General features: G+C 40.1%; 1 protein-coding gene across 1 annotated transcript; it reads right to left on the bottom strand.

Annotated features, from left to right (window-relative positions):
* Positions 1 to 17,893: 17,893 nt before the first annotated feature.
* LOC306649139 (vomeronasal type-1 receptor 4-like) lies at positions 17,894 to 19,290 on the bottom strand (the record flags this gene model as incomplete). Its single annotated transcript, XM_079119870.1, has 1 exon — positions 17,894 to 19,290. The coding sequence occupies one exon, from the start codon at positions 19,288 to 19,290 to the stop codon at positions 18,352 to 18,354; it is 939 nt and encodes a 312-aa protein (XP_078975996.1). The 3' UTR covers positions 17,894 to 18,351.
* Positions 19,291 to 20,047: the final 757 nt, after the last annotated feature.

Below are 20,047 nucleotides of genomic sequence, written 5' to 3'. Positions count from 1 at the left end.
CCTCACTGTCAATTTCCAGCTTTCATTTCTGTGGAAAGTGGGTGATGACATCTTCAAGCTACTTGTTGTTGAAAGGGGGCACAGTTGGGGCAAGTAATCCAAAGTCCTTGTTCTCTGTCAGGTGAGGTATGGACAGTTAAGGGCTTTTAGCCCCAGTGTAGTACACAGATCCACAGTGGCTGATGACAGGTGACTGGACAAGCCATCCATAGGCAGAAATCATGCTCAGACAACCATAAAGACAGCAAAACATTACTATTTTGTAAACAAGTAGCACAAAAACAGTATTAAAGGCCATTTCTGAAAAACATGAGGACAGTAACTCATAATCCTATCAGTGAAAAACACATCAAGTCCATGTTAGGAAGATTTCTAGGCCTATGAAATCTGACTCAAATCAGATTTGCAACCCTTGTGATCATTATTATTAGTCACTCTTACACCAGAACCCTTCATTTATAGACTACAGATTTACTTACTTTAAGTAAGGCTGACACAAGTGTACACCTTAAGTTAATTTAAAAAATGCATTGTTTTTCCATTTAAATGTTTACATAGGACTGTGCTTTTAGGTTATACTCCCCTGCCAGGTGTTTAATACCAAGTTGGTCAAAACTGACCATGTTCCTACCTACACTTAAGAGGCAGCTGAGATTCCTTAAAGATCACCTTGTGGACATGTATAAAGCTTTCTGGCTCCTTTAACTCTCCTCTACCAGTGGTTCCACTTGCCAAGATGGGTTTGGGTCTGGTTGACCATATGTGGCTTGTCTTGGAAGCATCAGGGGCATTTCCAATCACCCTCATCTTTGCAGAATGTGCACTGGTTGGCTTCCTATTCCTAGGGACCTCTTGATCTCAATGATCAGCATTTTGGGTGACTCACCAGAGTAGGGCTAAGAGAAGTGTCCCATCATTCTCTGCATGTTAGTTGACCTTAGAGGGCAAGGACCAAAATGTTGGTTGCTTTTGCCTTTTCCCTGTTACTTCTTTGATTTTGGTCTCCAAGTTTTTGGTTTTAAATACTCCAGCAAACCAGTTTCACCAGTCTTAAAAAGTGAGTAACAAGCTATAACTTTACAGATGCCTCTGTCATTCAAATGGGGATAGCATTAGCACTGGAAGTCAGCATTATATACTATACTATCTGTCCTTTAGGTGATGGTTATCTCCAATTAACCAAAGTTAGTATATTTCTCTTTCTCTTTTTCTTTCCTTCTTTTTTTTTTTTTTTTTTGTGGTACTGGGGATCGAACCCAGGGCCTTGTGCTTGCAAGGCAAGCACTCTACCAACTGAGCTATCTCCCCAGCCCTTCTTTTTCATTTTAGGGCAGTACCTCTGTAAAACACTAAGAGACAACAGTTATAAAGTTTACAAGGAAAATACAAAATGAAATTAACAGAACTAAAAAACATACTGTTTGGGTATTAGCTATGAACAAAGAAAAATGAATTTTATGAACTTGAACCTTTACTGAGTTATATATTATATTCTTTGTTTGAGATCACAGTAGTATTTACAACAAAATCAATCTTTTGAACACAACTTAAATGAGCTAACATCTATCTTATTTTGGAGCCATTCTAACATGAAGGAGAGTGGGAGGCAGAGCTTTATCTCAGGTAAGGTGGGATCCTTCCCAGTTAGCAATACAGCAGTGTACCTGAATCATGAATTAAAGACAAGTTAAGAGAAATTTTAACTTTTTTATGAAAAAAGTGGCAGAATGCTTTCATATTTTACAATATCTTCTTTAGACTCTTCTAAAAACCTTCCAAAAATACATTTAATTTCCAATTTCAGTGTGAAGAGTAACACAAAATTGTATATATACCTTATTAATAGATCACTTTTTCTATCTACAAAGAGTCAACTACACAAATAAATACCAAACAAATTAGTTATTTCCATAAAAATTCAAGACTTTTGCCACACCTAATTTTAATGTGGAGAACACCAAGTTGACAATGTTCTCTCTGACGCTTTCCATATAACTAAGTTTAACATTTAAAGTACAATTTAGAATCCAGAGTATACAGTAACAATAATCACAGGTCTGCATGTGCTAAAAAAAAATCAAAGGATAGCCTTAAATCTCTTATACATGTAGGAAACATTGTTAATGATCAGAAATTGACTAGGTCAAAGCAAACAGAGTTAAGACAGATCTTCAAATGGCAGTGTGGCCCTTCCATGTCAGACACAATGTGTACAAGAGAGCCCTTATTGGTCATCTTGCATGTAAACTTACATAAACTTTCATTTTGTAAACTTTTACAGAACTTATAGACAAGGCTTTGATAGAGTTCTCAGATGCATACATATACCTCACCACATTTATTTAGAATATAAACTATATTGTTATAACCTAAATAACAGTTGTTTGTTTAAACAGTTACAAAGTAATAATTTATGGCTTTAAAACAGGAACAAACTCTAATTCCTTTAAGACATTTTCCCCAAATAATAAAACCAAATACAAGAAAATCATCTCAATAAGAGCAGACCAATGTTTCAGACTTTGCTTCATATAAGTACAGTAAAGTTCAAATAACTTTAACTTACTGTGCTAATTGTAGCCTATTTAATCACAAACACAAACATTTTGAGATTTGTCTTCCACCAATCTTCTGTGACTTACTTAAACATTCACAACTTCTTTACATCCTTAGTTTTGTCCTATTTCATCTTGGACTTTATACCAAGAATATTACTTTACCAGAAAAAATACTTTGTCATCCAGAGATATTTCTTTTACCTTCCAATTTTCCATATTAAAATATATTTCCATACCTATAAACTTTTTATCTTTCCTAGCTTTAGACCCTTTAATAAATTCATATTCTGAAACAGTCCTTATGAATGTATCTGTGCCTTTAATTTACACAACAAATTTTAATCTAGGAGAGGGTTGGACAATCTAGCATATACAAAAAAATCTGCATTAATCTTTTTTCTCTCAGTTTGCATTCAAGGGGTTGGAGCATAGGGTATTTTTGATCCTGACCTGTTTTTGATATTACCACAATGCTATTGACTTTGAGTTCCCCACTGTCAATTGTATCCAGAGGCTCCTTTGGGGCCTTTTTCTTATACTAGGCATTTTGATATGCAATGGAGGAAGCCGTTTCCTTCCTTGTCTTTAGGATTCCTTGAAGATCCCTTTGCAGAGGCTGTCTTCCAAACACAGGTTGACCTCAGTTTCTGTCTTTTTCATTTCTGGGTGCAGTTATTTATTCTTCAAGTCTCTGCAGGCATTTATTTTGATGGGATACTAGTATAGCAAGTATTGCTTTGCTTCAGTGATGAATATCACATGGTTAAATGGGGGTCTCCTGTCAAATTTTAAAAGGTGAAACTATTCCTCTTCCCAGGTCATAATCTGAGAGTGCTGGAACCTACTACCATATTCTTTGTGGCCAGCAGCCTCCACCTCCTACCCAGGGGCAAAAATGGGTTGAAAGGCAGGGCAGAGACCAGATTATTTTTGGTCATTTTTCTCCCATCCATTCAGCATTTCTGGAACTGTTTCCCCTCAGTTTAGGGCTGATGTCCTTGACCAGACCTAAAGTTTGATGATCTGCCACCTCCTGGGTCCAGGTTGAGAAACAGCGCTGGGAGTGCCAGCACTGTATTTAAAAGACCTAAATATTTTAACCCTTTCTTCTGGTGTCCTGCTATCCTTACACACCAGAGGCAGTGCCTTTTGACACCTTCAACTTAGTTCCTGAATGTTCAGGCCCCTTATCATGCAACTGCCTAAATTCCTGTACATACAGAATCTCTTTCATATACTTTACCCCTGAAAGACCAACTTCAACGTCAAAATTGTATAATAATCCAGAAAAACCATTTGAAGGCCAGATTTTGTTACAGTAAACCCTTTTCACTTATACAGGTTTACCTCTATATATATCCCAGGAAGCCAAGATCTCTTTGCTCAATAGACTATCAGTTAAGATCAATGCATCATGGCACATGTCTTAAAGGGCCAGTAACATGACAATAAACAAACAAGAGAGGATCAAAGTTCAGATTGTGTTACAGTAAACCCTCTTCCTCTTGGCCAGGCTTACATCTATTGCTGGCCCAATCATTCAAGATCTCTGCTCAAAGACTACTGGTAAGATCAATGTAGCATGACCCATGTCTTAAAGGGGCAGTGGAAGTCAAAAAGAACAAAGAAAGAATCACCAAAACCAGGGCTGACAGACAGGAACCTTTAAAACAGAGAGATCTGCATGTACAAATTTCTTCCACTTACTTTACCTTTGACAGATCAACTATAATTGCAAGATTGCACAAACAGAAACACAGAGAGAGAGAGAAAGAGAGAGAAAGAGAGAGAGAGAAAGAGAGAGAGAGAAAGACAGAGAGAGAGAGAGAGAGAGAGAGAGAGAGAGAGAGAGAGAGAGAAAGAGAGAGAGAGAGAGCAAGAGATGGGAACCTTTAAATTGACCAGCCAAGATCTTTTCCAAAGACTACCTATAGAATCAATGCAGTACTATCCATGTCTTAAAAGGGGTAGTAACAGATACAAACAAAACAAATAACCAGGGGGAATTCCCAAGCTTAAGGCCAACAAATAGATAAGAACTTAGAACAGATCAGAAGGGTACATGTCCCTAGGTTCTAGAGACCCACTTAACTGTGACTTCTATGCCACTGGTGCCCCAGATGTCCCAGAAAGAGGGACTAGATGTTCCCACAAAGAGGAACTAGGTGTGTGGAATCAAGGATCTCTGTGTGCACACCGGGAAACTTACCAAATGTCCAAGGGTGTTGTGACTTTCCTGAATTCAATTTCCTTTATCCCAAAGTTGGGCAAGTGATGGAGCAACTTGTGCAGTTTAGGGAGCGCAGACAGGAGTTCCCCAAAAGCAAAAGGGCTTCAGCAGCTGCTGGGCATGTCCCTCAGTCCCTCCTTTTACTCACAGAAATATCTTTTCTAGTTGGTCATAGGCAGACTCACACTGTCTCCCAATTTCTCCAATGGTTTGCTCTCAACAAACTCACCAGCCACTGTCGTATATCCTCAGCATGGAAGTGGGGATCCTTCAGAGTGCCAGACCCACCCAAGAATGCTGGAGCAGGGGTTGCTCTCAGGTTCCATTTGGGGAGCTAATTTTTTTGCCAAAAGCTCAGTCCTTGTCCCTGATGCCAATTCAATAAAGAGGACAGTTTTGAGAAAAAGGAAAAAGAGAGTTTATCACTTTGCTAGAAAAAGAGAACACAGGGGCTCCTGTCCCAATAGCTGTGATTCTGCCCATCAGCAGGAACAGGTAGTTTTATACAAGTGATTCAGAGAAAATGAGATTACAGAGGAGAGATCAGGAAGGAGAAGACCAGGCAAAATAAGACCAGGAAGGAGAAGACCAGGCAAAATAAGATCAGGAAGGAGAAGGTTAGGGAAAAGATCAGAGAAGATCAGGGAAAAGTTTAGGGAAAAGATCAGGGAGCAGAAGATCAAGTAGGAGAAGATTAGGGAAAAGAAGTTCAGGGAGGAAAAGGTCAAGGTCAGAGAGGAGAAAGTTGGGAAAAAGAAAAAAAAGTAAGTTTCAAAGACACAAGGGATACAGTCAAAGCATCAAGTGAACCCCTGTTACACCCCGCCCCCAGAGTCTTCTGACATCTACATTGCCTTAATCCCACCCCCACCTCCCATCTCCAAGTCTTCCCTGAATGTCACCATTTTGCAACCACCACATAATGAAAATCAGCTCCTTACAGGCACTGTAGGAATGATGAATGACTCTGCAAGACCTTAAAGGCCACACCCCCAGAGAATTCTCACTCTGGAAACTGCCTACTGGCTTTCTGTGAGGTATCCATGAGCAAAGGGCATGGCGAGGGGGTGGTGGGTAGTGGTCAGAGGCAGACTGCAGTTCATGGAGGAGCTGAGGTGCCTGAAGGTTGAGCTCTGTTGTTATTGAAAACTAGGTCCTCATTTCCAAGACCAATTCAATAACTAGGACAGGGTTTGGAGAGAAAGGACAAAGATGTTTCATTGCCTTGCTAGCAAAGAAGAAGCACAGAGGACTCCTGTCCCAGAGGCTGTGATTCTGCCCATCAGGGAGAAAAGTGGATTTTAAAGAGAAGGGATTCATTCCAGGTATTCCCTGTGGGGGGTGTGATTCACTTGTTAATTTGGTAGGTAGCCATTCCTTAGATCTTCTGGAGCCATCCCTGAAGTCTGAATTACTTCATTCCTGTCACAGGTGTGTGATCTAAAACAGACAACCTGGCCTAGGGTGGGAAAGTCAACCCTGGTATCCTGAGGTTAGGGAGAGGTAGAGGAAAAAGAGGAAAATAAAACATGTCCATTGTAGGGTAAGCCTCAGTGGCAGGGCAGCGAGGGCTATATTCAAAGCATGAGGTCGACCACTGCTACATTATGGCATTTGATGGTGTTGGACCCAGAGGACCCAGGGAATGGACTGACATTGGGAATGAATGATAGGGGAGGGAAAGGAAGACACAGATTCTGGAATTGGCAGGAGGGACTGAAGGTAAGGAAGGTCAGACTGTGGTCCTTGGAATAGGGGAAAAAAGTGCTTTTGTTGTTTTTTCAAAAGGTCACAGAATGTGTCAATAATATAGACTACAAAGACTGGGTGAAAGTGAGGAATGATGGAGATTTAGTGGATTTGTGAAGGTCACAGCAAAGGAGGGGTGTAGGCTATAGCAGGACACATTAGGGAAATGAACCTCCAGGATCTCCTGAGCCCATTTACACCCAGACCCTGACTCTAATGCACACACCACACCCTCACTGTGCGGCAACCTCTGCTTTAGCTGAGCATCAGTTGCCCTGATTACACCTGCAGTGACCCAGGGACAGAGAAGGAGCTGCAAGTTGCTCAGCAGTCTGTGCAGATACCAGAAGATGCTATGGGTTTTCAGGATGCTCCAGGCCAGTACCTGGCTGGAAATAGCCGTGTTTAAAAAGGTGCCCTATCTGGGTCTCATCTCCTATCTTGGCCTCAGTGTAAGATTTTCTGGAGGGGGTGCTGGGGAGATAGCTCAGTCAGTAGAGTGCTTGCCTTGTAAGCACAAGGCTCTGGGTTCGATCCCCAGCACCCAAAAAAAAAAAAAAAAAAAAAAAAAAAAGAAAGATTTCCTGGCTACTCCTTCCAAGGCCAGATCTTCCAGAGGACCATATAAGGACCAGGATCCCTGCTCACCACAGGTCATTCAGGGACCGTGATTCAGATGAAATGCACAATGGGAACCACCTTTCTTGAATCACCTTCAGGGATGAACCTGGAAGGCAAAATCATTGGAGCAGATTCACTGTCCACTTGTGCTGTAATTTAAGTTAGGGTCACTGGTGGACAGCAACCAATGCAGTGCTTTACAGGTGCAGTGAAGCTGGAGATGACATCCTTCTCGCCAGGCATCATGGCTGTGACCATAATTCTACAGGATGGAGGAGGTGGAGTGCTGTACAATGCTCTTAGTCATCTATTCATACCCTAGTGAGGTTTTTCCATATTACTTGGTTCCTGTTCTGAAAGATAGTGCTTATCAAATGGTGAATGCACCTTGCATTTCAAGGTAACATTCACTTGGTTTTGAAGTATTATATACCTTTACATTAGCAACTCAATTTATAAAAAAAATCTATATTTACAGAATGATCACAAATACAGTACAGTGTTCTAATACACCCCTTCTCCCAGCAGAGTCTCCATAACTATAACATCTTGAATATATACATTCTATATTACAGCTATCAAACTGTATGTAGCTTATTCTTAGTTAAAGTCCGTTGTTTACTTTGGAGTTCACTCTTTGTTTTACCTGCATATGGAGTTTAAAAATGCATAGTGTTATGGACCCATTTTACTACAGCACACAGAAGTTTCAGCACTCTAAAAATACCTGTGCTTTACCTATCCATCCCTTCCCTTCTCCAATCCTCTATAACCACTGATCTTTTTGTAATCTATCTAAAATTGAGTTATATGTATTCTTATAGGGATTTATTGAGCCCACGGTGATTTTTGAAACCTCAAGACTGATGGATAGCTCAGAAGTGATTTGTGTCCAGTGTTCCTCAAACATCTCAACTGGTCTAAAACCTTCACAGAAGAAAATGTGATGGACTAGATCAACTTTACAAGAGTCAAAGGATTGATTTTTGACCCTCCTATTTTACATTTCTTCCTAATAGCAGTCAATGATTACTCCTTAAAATTTTCTGTGCAAACATAAGTCCAATAATTGTGGAAACCACTGCTTTGGATTGACAATGTAGCATTTACTTATGTGATACTTAATAAAAATGACAGTATTTGCTATTGATCCATCTAATTAATGCTTGTGCATTTATTGGTGAGAGATTGTCATAGACATCGATCTTCTAGTGATAATATTCTCTTTAGACTTCTTATCAAAGCTAGAGGATTATCCATAAAGTATTTTTCTAGTAATATAGCCACATCATCCATCATTTCCTAATTAATTCACATTCAATTATTCATATGGGTGCAGGGGTTTCTAATGTGAATTGTGATGTTATGTTCATCCTTTTACTCTTACTTCACTAGACAGCTTTCTCAAATGCTTTCTCTCATTCTGTTGTTTCAAAGTACCTTTGAATAAGAGAGCTTAAGTATCTGAATATTAGCCACAGGATTTGGGGAAGAAGAACTCAGGGAAACTTGGAGTTCAGTAAGACACACAAACCTCTGCAAGGTTCTCATGGAAGAGGATGGGATTGGCAGTAATGGGTTTATGTTTGAATTGGGACTTGAGGATGCCTAAGAGTTGGAGCTTGGATGTTTGGTTTTGTGGAACATAGAGTCCATGGGTGTAGACTAAAGTATTTGAATTGGGAGGGAATATAGGTCAAGAGAAAGGAGGGCAGGAATGATTGATGTGTTATGGTAATGAAAGTTCAGACATGTACTGAGGGTCCTAGAATAGACATCACAGAAGAATGACTTTTAGAACATAGGACACATATGTGCATGTAGAAACACATGGCCAGGTTAGGTCACAGTTTACCTGGATGCCATGGAATGCAGAAGGCCCCAAACAGAGTTGTTGGTAGTAAGACTATCTCCAGAAATCTGTCTTTTCCTCCCACATGTCTGACACTAATCAGATGTCTATAACTCATGCAGGTGGCTGGCCATCTGCAGAATCTCACATTTGTCACTGGTCATTGGTCTTTGCAGAAGATACTAGAGATAGCTTCAAGTTACAGGAATGTCCATCAGTAAAACCTGTCTGGGCTGGGGTCTCTGCCTCATGCTGATGTTCCTCCTCAGCATGAGATCTAACTAATCCCCAGTCCTGCATCTAGGGTGGGCTCCCCTGAACCTCAGCATATATACACACTCTTCACAAAGCATCCCATGTTTGAGAATGACCATGGTCTGAGATAATAGATGTTCACAGTTGACTTCAGTGTTTGCAGGTGTCCCTCTTCCTTTGGTCTTCCTGAGTTAAACTCAATGAAACAAACCACCCACATCCTTTGTAGAAACTTCTGTATTGCGAGGTATGAATTGGGACATATCTTCACCTGGGATTTTGCAAATACTTTTATTATGATGGAGTCTCCTCCCTTGGGCCAGTGGACCCCAATCCTGCATCTCTCAGTGCTCTCTTAATTTCAGGCTTCTTGGGTCTCTTCTCCCATTCTTTGGGTCTTAATTCTTATTCTGCACCTTTGGTCTGGTATTAGTCCATTTGGATTACTACAATAATATACCATGGACTCATTGAAGAGTTGAACCTACCTTATGAACAACAGAAACTTATTTCTCATAGATTTTGGGGCTGAGAAATCTGAGATCAAGATACTTGAAAATGCAGTGTCTGGGTGAGTGTCCACTTTCTCTTTCATACATATTGCATTCCAGCTGTGTTCTCACCTGGAAGAGAAAACACAGAAGTTCCCTTGAGCCTGTTGTTTAAAGGGCACTAATCCCCTTCAAGATGGCATTGGCCTCAGAACCTGATCACTTCTTAGGGTTTTCTTCGGAAATCCTACATGTTGTTCAGGTCATGTGTTACCGTGTGGGAAATTTCCAGGCCAATGGCAGAATTAAAAAGTTCTGCACCCAAAATCAACTATTCCTCTTGTCATTCCTCTCAGGTCACAACTAAGTGCACAGAACCCAAAGATAAAATTCTTCATTCATAATTCTCATGGGTGGACAGATCATGGAAGAAGAGGAATCCGGGTTCTCAGGGTGCCCCTATGAGCCTCCCCCAAAGACTTTGCATTTCGAGGGAACAAGTCCAGGATGTAGTACTTTCAGATTATTTAACATCCTCTGGGAGGTTTAAGGGGAACCTTGGATACACCAGGGTCAAACCAAAAGACCCATAACTTTCAGTGATCCATCCATTCCACCTTTGTTCCTGCATTGATGCTGAAAAATTGGAATGAGGGACTGGAAATCCAATCTCATTGCAGTTTCATAAGAAAAATGGCCCACATACATTACAATATATAAAATATTATATATTTTGGCTTTCAGTTTCAAGTTAACTTAGGTCTTTTTCCTTTGGTGTTATTCATTTTTAACATAAATAAAATTGTTTCCTTTATTCCATCAATAAACATTTGTGACTTCAATTGTTTACTCATTCAATAGTCTACTAAGGAAGGGATCAGAATCTTGCCTCCTGCAACATGAAGTTCTAGGGCTTCCTAAGGCCATAGCTTCCTCTTTCTAATGTGAATAGAGATTTCCCTAGTCTCTGCATTGCTTTTCAGGTCAGCACCAGAAGTCTTGGTGTAGAAGGCGTATGATAAATGAGTATTGCAGTTGACTCTATTCTGTGAGGATCCTGCCCTCTCCTAATGCTCTCTCCAAGTCATGGATATACTGGTTTTTTCCCTTGCGCCATCCATTACACAAATGGATTGTGAACTCTGGATAACCTCAGACCTCCCCCTTTCCTGTCATGCTCAAATTGTTCTCAAGAAATGATGAACTGATATATCCTCAGAGATTCCATCTCAATGTGTGTTTTATTCCAACAAAACTCAGTAAAATGGAGCAAAGGAACAGCGAAGCAAGGCCATATTTATGGCTGGTTCTTGAGTTCTCTTACTTGACTTATTCCTTTGACTTTTTTTTGTTGAAATATTGATATAAGTAAATTAATCTCTTTTTGGCAGAAACAGAAGAAGCCCCACTTGGTGGATAGAAAGTGAAATGTGTGCTACTTGTCGCTTAGTTTGAGTTCATCTCTGCACCACTTAATATCTTAGAAGAAAGGGAGAGCTCTCCTTATCTGCAGTAGCTGGGTCTCAGCCAGGCTTCTGTGAGAGAGCAGGTTCTCAAAAATTTCAAGCTGCATTTCAGAGGACTTTAATAGCCTAAAAGGATTCTTAAGGTTAGGAAAAAATGGGAACAGGAAAGCTGTGCTCACAGGCCCTATCATACTGCCTTGTCTGATACTACCACTTGCCCTGGCAGCAGATGATCTCTGGTTCTTCATCACATCATTACCTATATTTATATTTTTACACACCATTTAGAATATCTCCTTTTCTATACTATATCCTATCTAAGTATCACTTACCTTTCTTCATTCACAGAAAATTTGACTCTATACCAATAGCACAATCTGGAAAATATGAAATTTTCCCAGGTAATTACATTTTTAGAATGTTGCATATATTAACAGATGACCTCCCTTCAAAGTTTGTCTTTGTCTCATATCAACACAGATGTAGAACTCAGTCCCTGCCCATTTTTTTTTTCACAAAAGTCCATGTATATAAGTAAAGTTTCAGTGTGCCTCATTTAAGACAAGAACTACATAGAGCCAGAAACTCTGCCTCAGGCAGTAGATGGAGACAAAGCATGTATATCAACTCTAACTTTTTTTTGGAAAATTGCATTTTTACTAGGACCAATCTGATTTTGTCCTTGAAGTCACCATTTGTAGTTGACAAGAAATGTGTAGGAAAATTGCAAACCTTGTTAGTGGTGGAACTACAGTTGACACACCTTAACATGTGAATATCAGATTAGAGTTATAGGGATCAGAATACTCTTTAGACAAGAGCTCAGTAGAACGTTCTAACTGACTTTCAATACAGTGTATTATGCTGGGGTTAGAGTTGAGTGGTAGAGCACTTACTTGCCTAGCAAGTACAAGGCCCTAGATTCCATCCCCAGTGCCAGAAACACACAAACAAGCAGGGCACCTACGTGTGTCTGGCTGCTCATAAGTCAACATCCTTAGGGCATCTCTGGGTGAATGATGTTTGCCTTTGGTGGAGGCTCCAAAATGTGAAGCCATAAATCCATGTTTTCTTCAATGTGTGAAACATGAAAAATTATAAATTTAAGTAGAGTTAACACATTACTCAGAATGCATCAGACAGAAGCTTCTGACTTGTCAACATAGCATCATCTATACGGTGAGAATTTGGGACTTAGAAGGAACAGACCCTCACACAAAATACTGACTTGCCCCTCATGGTCAATGCAAGAAGTTTATGTCACTTTTTAATACAGAAGTCATATTATTTTACTCTCTGAACCTCACTGAGACAAGATTGAGACAATATATGACTTGAAATTCATTCTTTGGTTATTCCTAATATAAAACTTTCAGTTATGTCATAAAAGCACATGCAAAATTGGCAGCAATGAAGGTGTGGCTATTGAAGAGATTACTGAGAGAAGTTAAGTATTTTCAACAGAGATAATGGGTAAATTACTTGAGGGCATCTCAGGGATTAGTGGACCAACCCACCAGAGGTTCAGGGTTGTGAAAAAGAAAACTTCTTTGAGAAGAGACCACCGGGACAGCATTCCCACACAAGGATTCTTAGGAAGTCATCTTCACAGGATTTGATTCACCATGATCACCTGTCCAGGAATTCAGAGGCTGTTGCAGCCACAGTCCAATGGCGCTCAGCTACTGCTTGACCTGTTGGAAAAGTCTGATGTCATCCATGTGGAGAAGGCATGGCAGGAATGCAGGATGATTGAATTAGGACTCATAGAGACTTCCAATGAGATTCAAAAGGAAGACATGGGAGGACAGGCAAAGTGTAGCAGGGTTGGAACCCTTGTGGTAGCCCCTGAGAGGGCAACACATGATATTGTAAAGGTAAAGCTGAAGCTGGAATTCCTAGATTTAGAGATATGAGTAATGTGCCAAAACTTCTGAGAAAAGCTGCTAGCCATGGAAAGAGCCACACTAAGTGAGGTCACATGGTCTGCAAGTGGCAAGCGATTAAGGACAGAGCTACACAAGCCTTTGGAGATAAAATTTCACTGCCGTCTGCCTCAGATACATAGGAATTGTTTGCCAGCTGTGTTTTTGTCTCATCCCTTCTTTTTATTACAATTCCTCTCTTTGAAATGTAAAAGTTTACTATGTGCCATTATATTCAATGTATGTGACTTCCTTTTGGTTTTCAGAGGGGTTCATAGCCATGAGTTAGTGCTGAAACTTTTGTTTATGGGCACCGTTTTAGGTGGGCTAAATGCATTTTACCTTGTGACATGGACATGAATTTATGATGGTCAATGGTGGAATGTTATGGATTGGATATGAGGTGTTGCCCCATATCTCCTGTGTTTAATAGCTGCAGATGCACTGAGGGACCTATAGCACTGCAGGCACCTGTCCCATGGTGAGTGACAAGCAATGAGGCAGGACTGACTCCACATCAGGACAGCTGCCCATGACTCACTTGGTTGTGTGTTAGGAACATAAATACACAACTATCACAGAAATTGTGTCATATTACCAAGCCATGTCCTTAGTCTTGGGACATAAATTATCAATATGTGATAATAGAATATACAGTAGAAACAAAATATTCACTGGTTTCAGAAGACATATTTATGCATGAGTTAATTAAAACCAAAGTTACAAAAATTTCTTCTAGAAATCAAGATAGGTGAATGATATCACAATATGAACCCCCATGGTAACTGGCTTATGAGAACATGAAAGCATGATCATTTAAAAGTTGAAATACTAGAATTTCTGCAGTCATTTGAATGCATATGTTTAACCAAATTTATTGTTTGGGGAAATTTTATGTTCACAGGAACTTGAACAGGAATGAAGAGATTTCCTCTGACCCCTGCACACTCAGCCTGCTCCACTCTCAGATTTCTGAACCACCTGGTGCATCTGCAGCAATCAGAATATTATTGATAATAAAAAATATGATACACATTTGACAGGTGTGTTTGGGAAACTGTAATAATCATGTCCACTTTTCCGTACTTGTTCCTTTCCACGTCAGAGAGAAAAAGCCTCATTTTCTTAGATCTCTGATGCTTTGGTCCAATTTTTGTCTCCATTGGATGCACCATCCTGAGAGTCAGAGAAAACTTTCTGCTCAAGCGATCACCACCAGTGCACTCTACATAGGACTAGAGGATTCCTGTGAACTCCCCCTACTCCGTACCACAGGCAGAGAGAAACTATAGGTCCAGCACGGTGCCAGCATCTGCTCAGCCTGGTGAGGGCCTCACAATGGTGGAGCAGGTGCAGGAGATTCCACAGCGGAGGACAGGGAGCTAGAGTGAGCAGAGACACCTGCACTCACTGTAAACAACCTGTTCTCCTGGGAGATCAGCATGTGTCCCTTCAAGGGTGATTGCCCCAGGACCCAAGCCCCTTCTCCTTGCCTCCACTTCTCAGTTTCAACTTACTTCCAACACATCACACTGGGGCAAAGCTTCCAACACATGGAATGTGTGAAAAAACATAAACCCTAACCAAACCAGAGCCTCTGTTCACAGGAGAGAAACACTAGAATTAAGTGTTTGATATTTCTGCACTAGAATTCTGTCACCAACAACAGGGGGAAAAAGGTATTTTAAACTTTTGGTTTTGATTTGCATTTCTCTTATTACTAGAGATGTTGAACATTTTTCCCTATGTTTGTTGATTGCTTGTAGATCTTCTTCTGTGAAGTGTCTATTCATTTCCTTAGCCCATTTGTCGATTGGATTATTTGTATTCTTGGTGTAAAGTTTTTTGAGTTCTTTATAGATTCTGGAGATTAGTGCTCTATCTGAAGTATAATGAGCAAAGATTTTCTCCCACTCTGTAGGCTCTTTCTTCACATTGCTGATAGCTTCCTTTGCTGAGAGAAAGCTTTTTAGTTTGAATCTATCCCAGTTATTGATTCTTGCTTTTATTTCTTGTGTTATGGGAGTCCTGTTGAGGAAGTCTGGTCCTTAGCCAACATGTTCAAGATCTGGACCTACTTTTTCTTCTATAATCTACCGGGTCTCTGGTCTGATTCCGAGGTTCTTAATCCATTTTGAGTTTAGTTTCGTGCATGGTGAGAGATATGGGTTTAGTTTCATTCTGTTGCATATGGATTTCCAATTCTCCCAGGACCATTTGTTGAAGAGGCTATCTTTTCTCCATTGCATATTTTTGGTCCCTTTGTCTAATATGAGAAAATTGTATTTATTTGGGTTTGTGTCCATGTCCTCTATTCTGAACCATTGATCTACCTTTCTATTTTGGTACCAATACCATGCTGTTTTTGTTACTATTGCTTTGTAGTAGAGTTGAAGATCTGGTAATTGTGATACCCCCTGTTTCACTCTTCCTGCTAAGGATTGCTTTAGCTATTCTGGGTTTCTTATTCTTCCAGATGAATTTCATAATTGCTTGCTCTATTTCTGTAAGGTACATCATTGGGATTTTAATTGGAATTGAGAAATGCAAATCAAAACTATCCTAAGATTCCATCTCACCCCAATTAGAATGGCAATTATCAAGAATACAAGCAACAACAGGTGTTAGTGAGGATGTGGGGAGAAAGGTACACTCATACATTGCTGGTGGGGCTGCAAATTAGTGTAGTCACTCTGGAAAGCAGTGTGGAGATTCCTTAGAAAACCTGGAATGGAACCACCATTTGACCCAGTTATCCCACTCCTTGGCCTATACCCAAAGGACTTAAAATCAGCATACTACAGAGGTACAGTCACATCAATGTTCATAGCTGCTCAATTCACAATAGCCAGATTGTGGAACCAACCTAGATGTCCTTCAAGTGATGAATGGATAAAGAAACCGTGGTATATATATATATATATATATATATATATATATATATATATATATATACACAATGGAATATTACTCAGCCATAAAGAATGATGAAATTATGGCATTTGCAGGCAAATGGATGAAATTGGAGAATATCATGCTAAGTGAGATAAGCCAATCTCAAAAAAACCAAAGGATGAATGATATAGCTAATAAGTGGATGATGACACATAATAGGGAGAGGGAGGGGTTAGTGTTAACGTTAGAGTTAGGGTTAGGGAGGGGGGCAAGAATGGAGGAAGGAAGGACTGTATAGAGGGAAAAGAGGGGTGGGAGAGGTGGGGGGAAGGGGAAAAAAACAGAATGAATCAAACAACATTACTCTATGTAAATTTATGATTACACAAATGGTATGCCTTTACTCCATGTTCAAACAGAGAAACAGCATGTATCCCATTTGTTTACAATTAAAAAAACTTTTAGAAGTTTCAAAGTCAAAAATACAAGAGTCCATATTGAATTTTTTCATTCATATAAAGTAGAAAAGAGGTGAATGTGAGCTAGCAGAATGTCACCTGCTGATCCCTCTTGGTGATACTTATGTGAGAGGAAACAGACACCTTGGAGAATGAGGATGCTGTTTGTCCACAGAGGAACTCCTTCCACAGGAGTATGTTCAGTTTGTGCATGGTAATTTGACAAGGCACGCCCATCTTATACATGAAACTGCTTTTTTATTTTTAATTAATATTTTTATGTTTTAAAATTTATTCTAGTTAGTTACACATGACAGTAGAATGCATTTAGACACATTGTACACAAATGGAGCACAACTTCTCTTTCCTCTGAACATGGTGTAGAGTCACACCAATAGTGTAATTATACATGCACATAGGATAACAATGTCCATCTCATCTCACTGTCCTTCCCAACCCCACTCTCCCTTCTCTGCCCTCTGCACAATTCAAAGTGCCTCCATCCCACCCACCCCACCATAATGGATCACCATCCACTTCTTAAAGAAAACATTTTGCCTTCAAATTTTGGGGTTTGACTTATTTCATTATCATGAGAGTCGCCAGTCCCATCCATTTACCTGCACATACCACAGTTTCATTTTCCTTAAAGCTGAGTAATATTCCATTGTGTATATGTTACACATTTTCTTTATCCACTCATCTGTTGAAGGGCATCTAAGTTGTTTCCATAGTTTAGCTATTGTGAACTGAGCTGCTATGAACATTAATGTGGCTGCATCACTGTACTACACTGATTTTAAGTCCTTCGGGTATAAACCGAGGAGTGGGATAGCTGGGTCAAATGGTGGTTCCATTCCGAGTTTTCTGAGGACTCTCCATAATGCTTTCCAGAGTGGCTGCCCCAATTTGCATTCCCACCAGCAACGTATCAGTGTACGTTTTTCCCCACATTCTTGCGAACAATTATTGTTGCTTGTATTCTTGATAGTTGCCATTCTGACTGGAGTGAGATGGAATCTTAGTTTTGATTAACATTTCTGTAACTGCTAGAGATGATGAATATTTTTTCTGGTTTGCTGATCACTTGTATTTCTTCTTCTGTGAGGTGTCTGCTCAGTTCCTCAGCCTGTTTATTGATTGGGTTAATTGGCTTTTCCGTGTTAAAATAAGACTATTTTAATGATACATATCAGTGATTTAAAATAAAATATATAATAGTTTAAAGTGTCATATATCCTCAGGTGGTCTATTTATCTAACACGGTACATTCTTATCAGCTTTGGAGTACATGAAAAGTAAAATTTTGAAAATTACACAGCAGAAAAACAAAAAACAAACACTAATATAGATCATAAGTAGACCATTGCTTCCCATTTTGCTCAATATTATTTGAGATACACAGGTCTAATTTTACTTTCTGAAGACAAATATTGCTTGTCAATGCTCACATTGATATTTCCATCAACAGACAAAGCTGAGACATAAACATAAAGTAGATAAATGAAAAACACTTTCCACATGTTTAAATAAGCTGATCAATCAAAATAGCAGGAAAACATATCAAATCTATGCTTATGGGTTTTGGCAACATGTGGTTTTATATTTAAATCTGAAATTTAATTAAATTACAGCTAATTTTCCAGAAATGTTGCTTGATGGTTAATAACCAATTCCAATGATACGAATGCACACAAGCACACATGCACACACACACATACTTATCTTCTACAAATATATGTGTCTAAATCACCATTCTCATGGGACATGAGTAATATGTGTGTTACTGTTTTTAACAAGTGTGTGGATAAGAAGAAACATACAACCAAGAATTGTGCAGAAGCTTACAATTTACATATTTCTCATGATATCAGGAGTTTTCCCATTCCTTATCCATGTTAGGCAGAGCCTGGATGCATTAGTGTCCCTGCTCACGAGCAGGAAGGGGCTGACAACTGGGAAACACCCAGCAACTACAGCAGCTGTGCTCACCAGGAACCTGTTGGGATGGTAAACAACAGCCAAAAAAATTTGAAAGATGCAGGAAAGTGAGTAAAATGACACAAAGGTGCTCACCAGGAGGAGGATGGTTTTGGTGGCTCTGGACTCAGAGGAGGACCTGGAAGAGCAGGTCTTGTGCACATGCTGCATTCTCTGCTTGTGCCTGTGCAGGATGAGCACCATGAAGATGCTGGACCAGAGCATGAGCCCCACACACACAGCATCAGGGAATGAGAGCAATGCTGCAAACAGTGAGTCTGTGGTTGTATCATGACGAACACCTGAGCTGTACCCAAAATCTTTCAGGCTGGTAAAATTTGTACTACTCCTCTTTCCACTCACATACAAAGGAAAAACAGCATTTACAAGGAGGCACAGGATCCAGCTCAAGTACACAAAAGAGTCAATGTACTTGGAAGCTTTCACTTTAAGCTCTGCCCACTTGGAGTTGCCAGAACTTATCTTAATAGCCTGAAAGATGCTCAGGAGGCAGGTGCTGCAAATGGACACACCTCTGCCTACCCTGTGAAGAGTGAGAAGTAGTTTGCATCCGATATCACTGAGAAAATACTTCACACTGAAAGCTGCCACTGTCTGGGGAATTCCTGTACACAGGAGAGTTAACAAGTTGGCCACAATCAAGTGCTGAAGAATCAAGTCTGTGTGTCTTACCCTGCACCCAGTGAAATAAAGGACCAGGTAATGGAGGAGAAGAGAGGAATTGCCCAGAACTCCTAACACAGTCTGTGACATTAAGATGATTCCTAAAGCCACCTCACTGGCTGCCATCCTTTCAGTTCCCTGCTGTCCCAAGCAGAGGGTTTTGCAGGGAAACAGGAGTCTGGGGTTGCATGTCCTGTCAAGAAAATTCAAATATTGCCCACTCTCCAGAGTTCCAACTCAGAACATCTGCTTTATGTTTCCATTTCACTAGCCAGGTGTAATGAGATCAGGGTGATAGTTGGAAGCATGAGTGTGGACTTTCCTGCTGTGCAGGCAGCACATGGTGTCTTCAATCTTCACAATTTGAGGCAGGTGCTGAGATGATTGAATAATGACAAGAAGAACGTGGGCATGCAGAGTTAAGTATTTGCCAAAATTCACAACACTTGAGGCTGAGGGGTCTTGAAACTGGCTAAGAGGTAACAGACTGTAGTGTGAACCAGCAAACTTCCCTGAAGCCATCAAGGGCAGTTTTCAAACAATAAAATTCTGTATTTACTTTTGTCTTTCCATACTACTATTACCTTCTAAGCTGGTGGCATTTATGCATTTTTATTGTAACAAGTTCCCATGAATGGGAACGACACATTTGTAGACTGATATTTATTATGAAGGGACATTTAGATGTTTCAGTGAATGCAGATGAAGTGAGGGAACTAGAACACACAGGCACCTGACCCATGATGTGCAATAAGGCCACCCTGCTCCACATCAGGACCATGACCACGTGGCCCCACTGTGGTGTCAGGAACACCTGACAAGTACACTGGCACCTACCACAGCACTGGACCCAGAACCACAAGCCATGCCAGGAGCTTTAGTG

This window comes from Sciurus vulgaris, assembly GCF_902686455.1.
Source record: "Sciurus vulgaris genome assembly, chromosome: 17".
Taxonomy (NCBI): Eukaryota; Metazoa; Chordata; class Mammalia; order Rodentia; family Sciuridae; genus Sciurus; species Sciurus vulgaris.
This window is presented reverse-complemented; position numbering and strand designations above follow the sequence as displayed.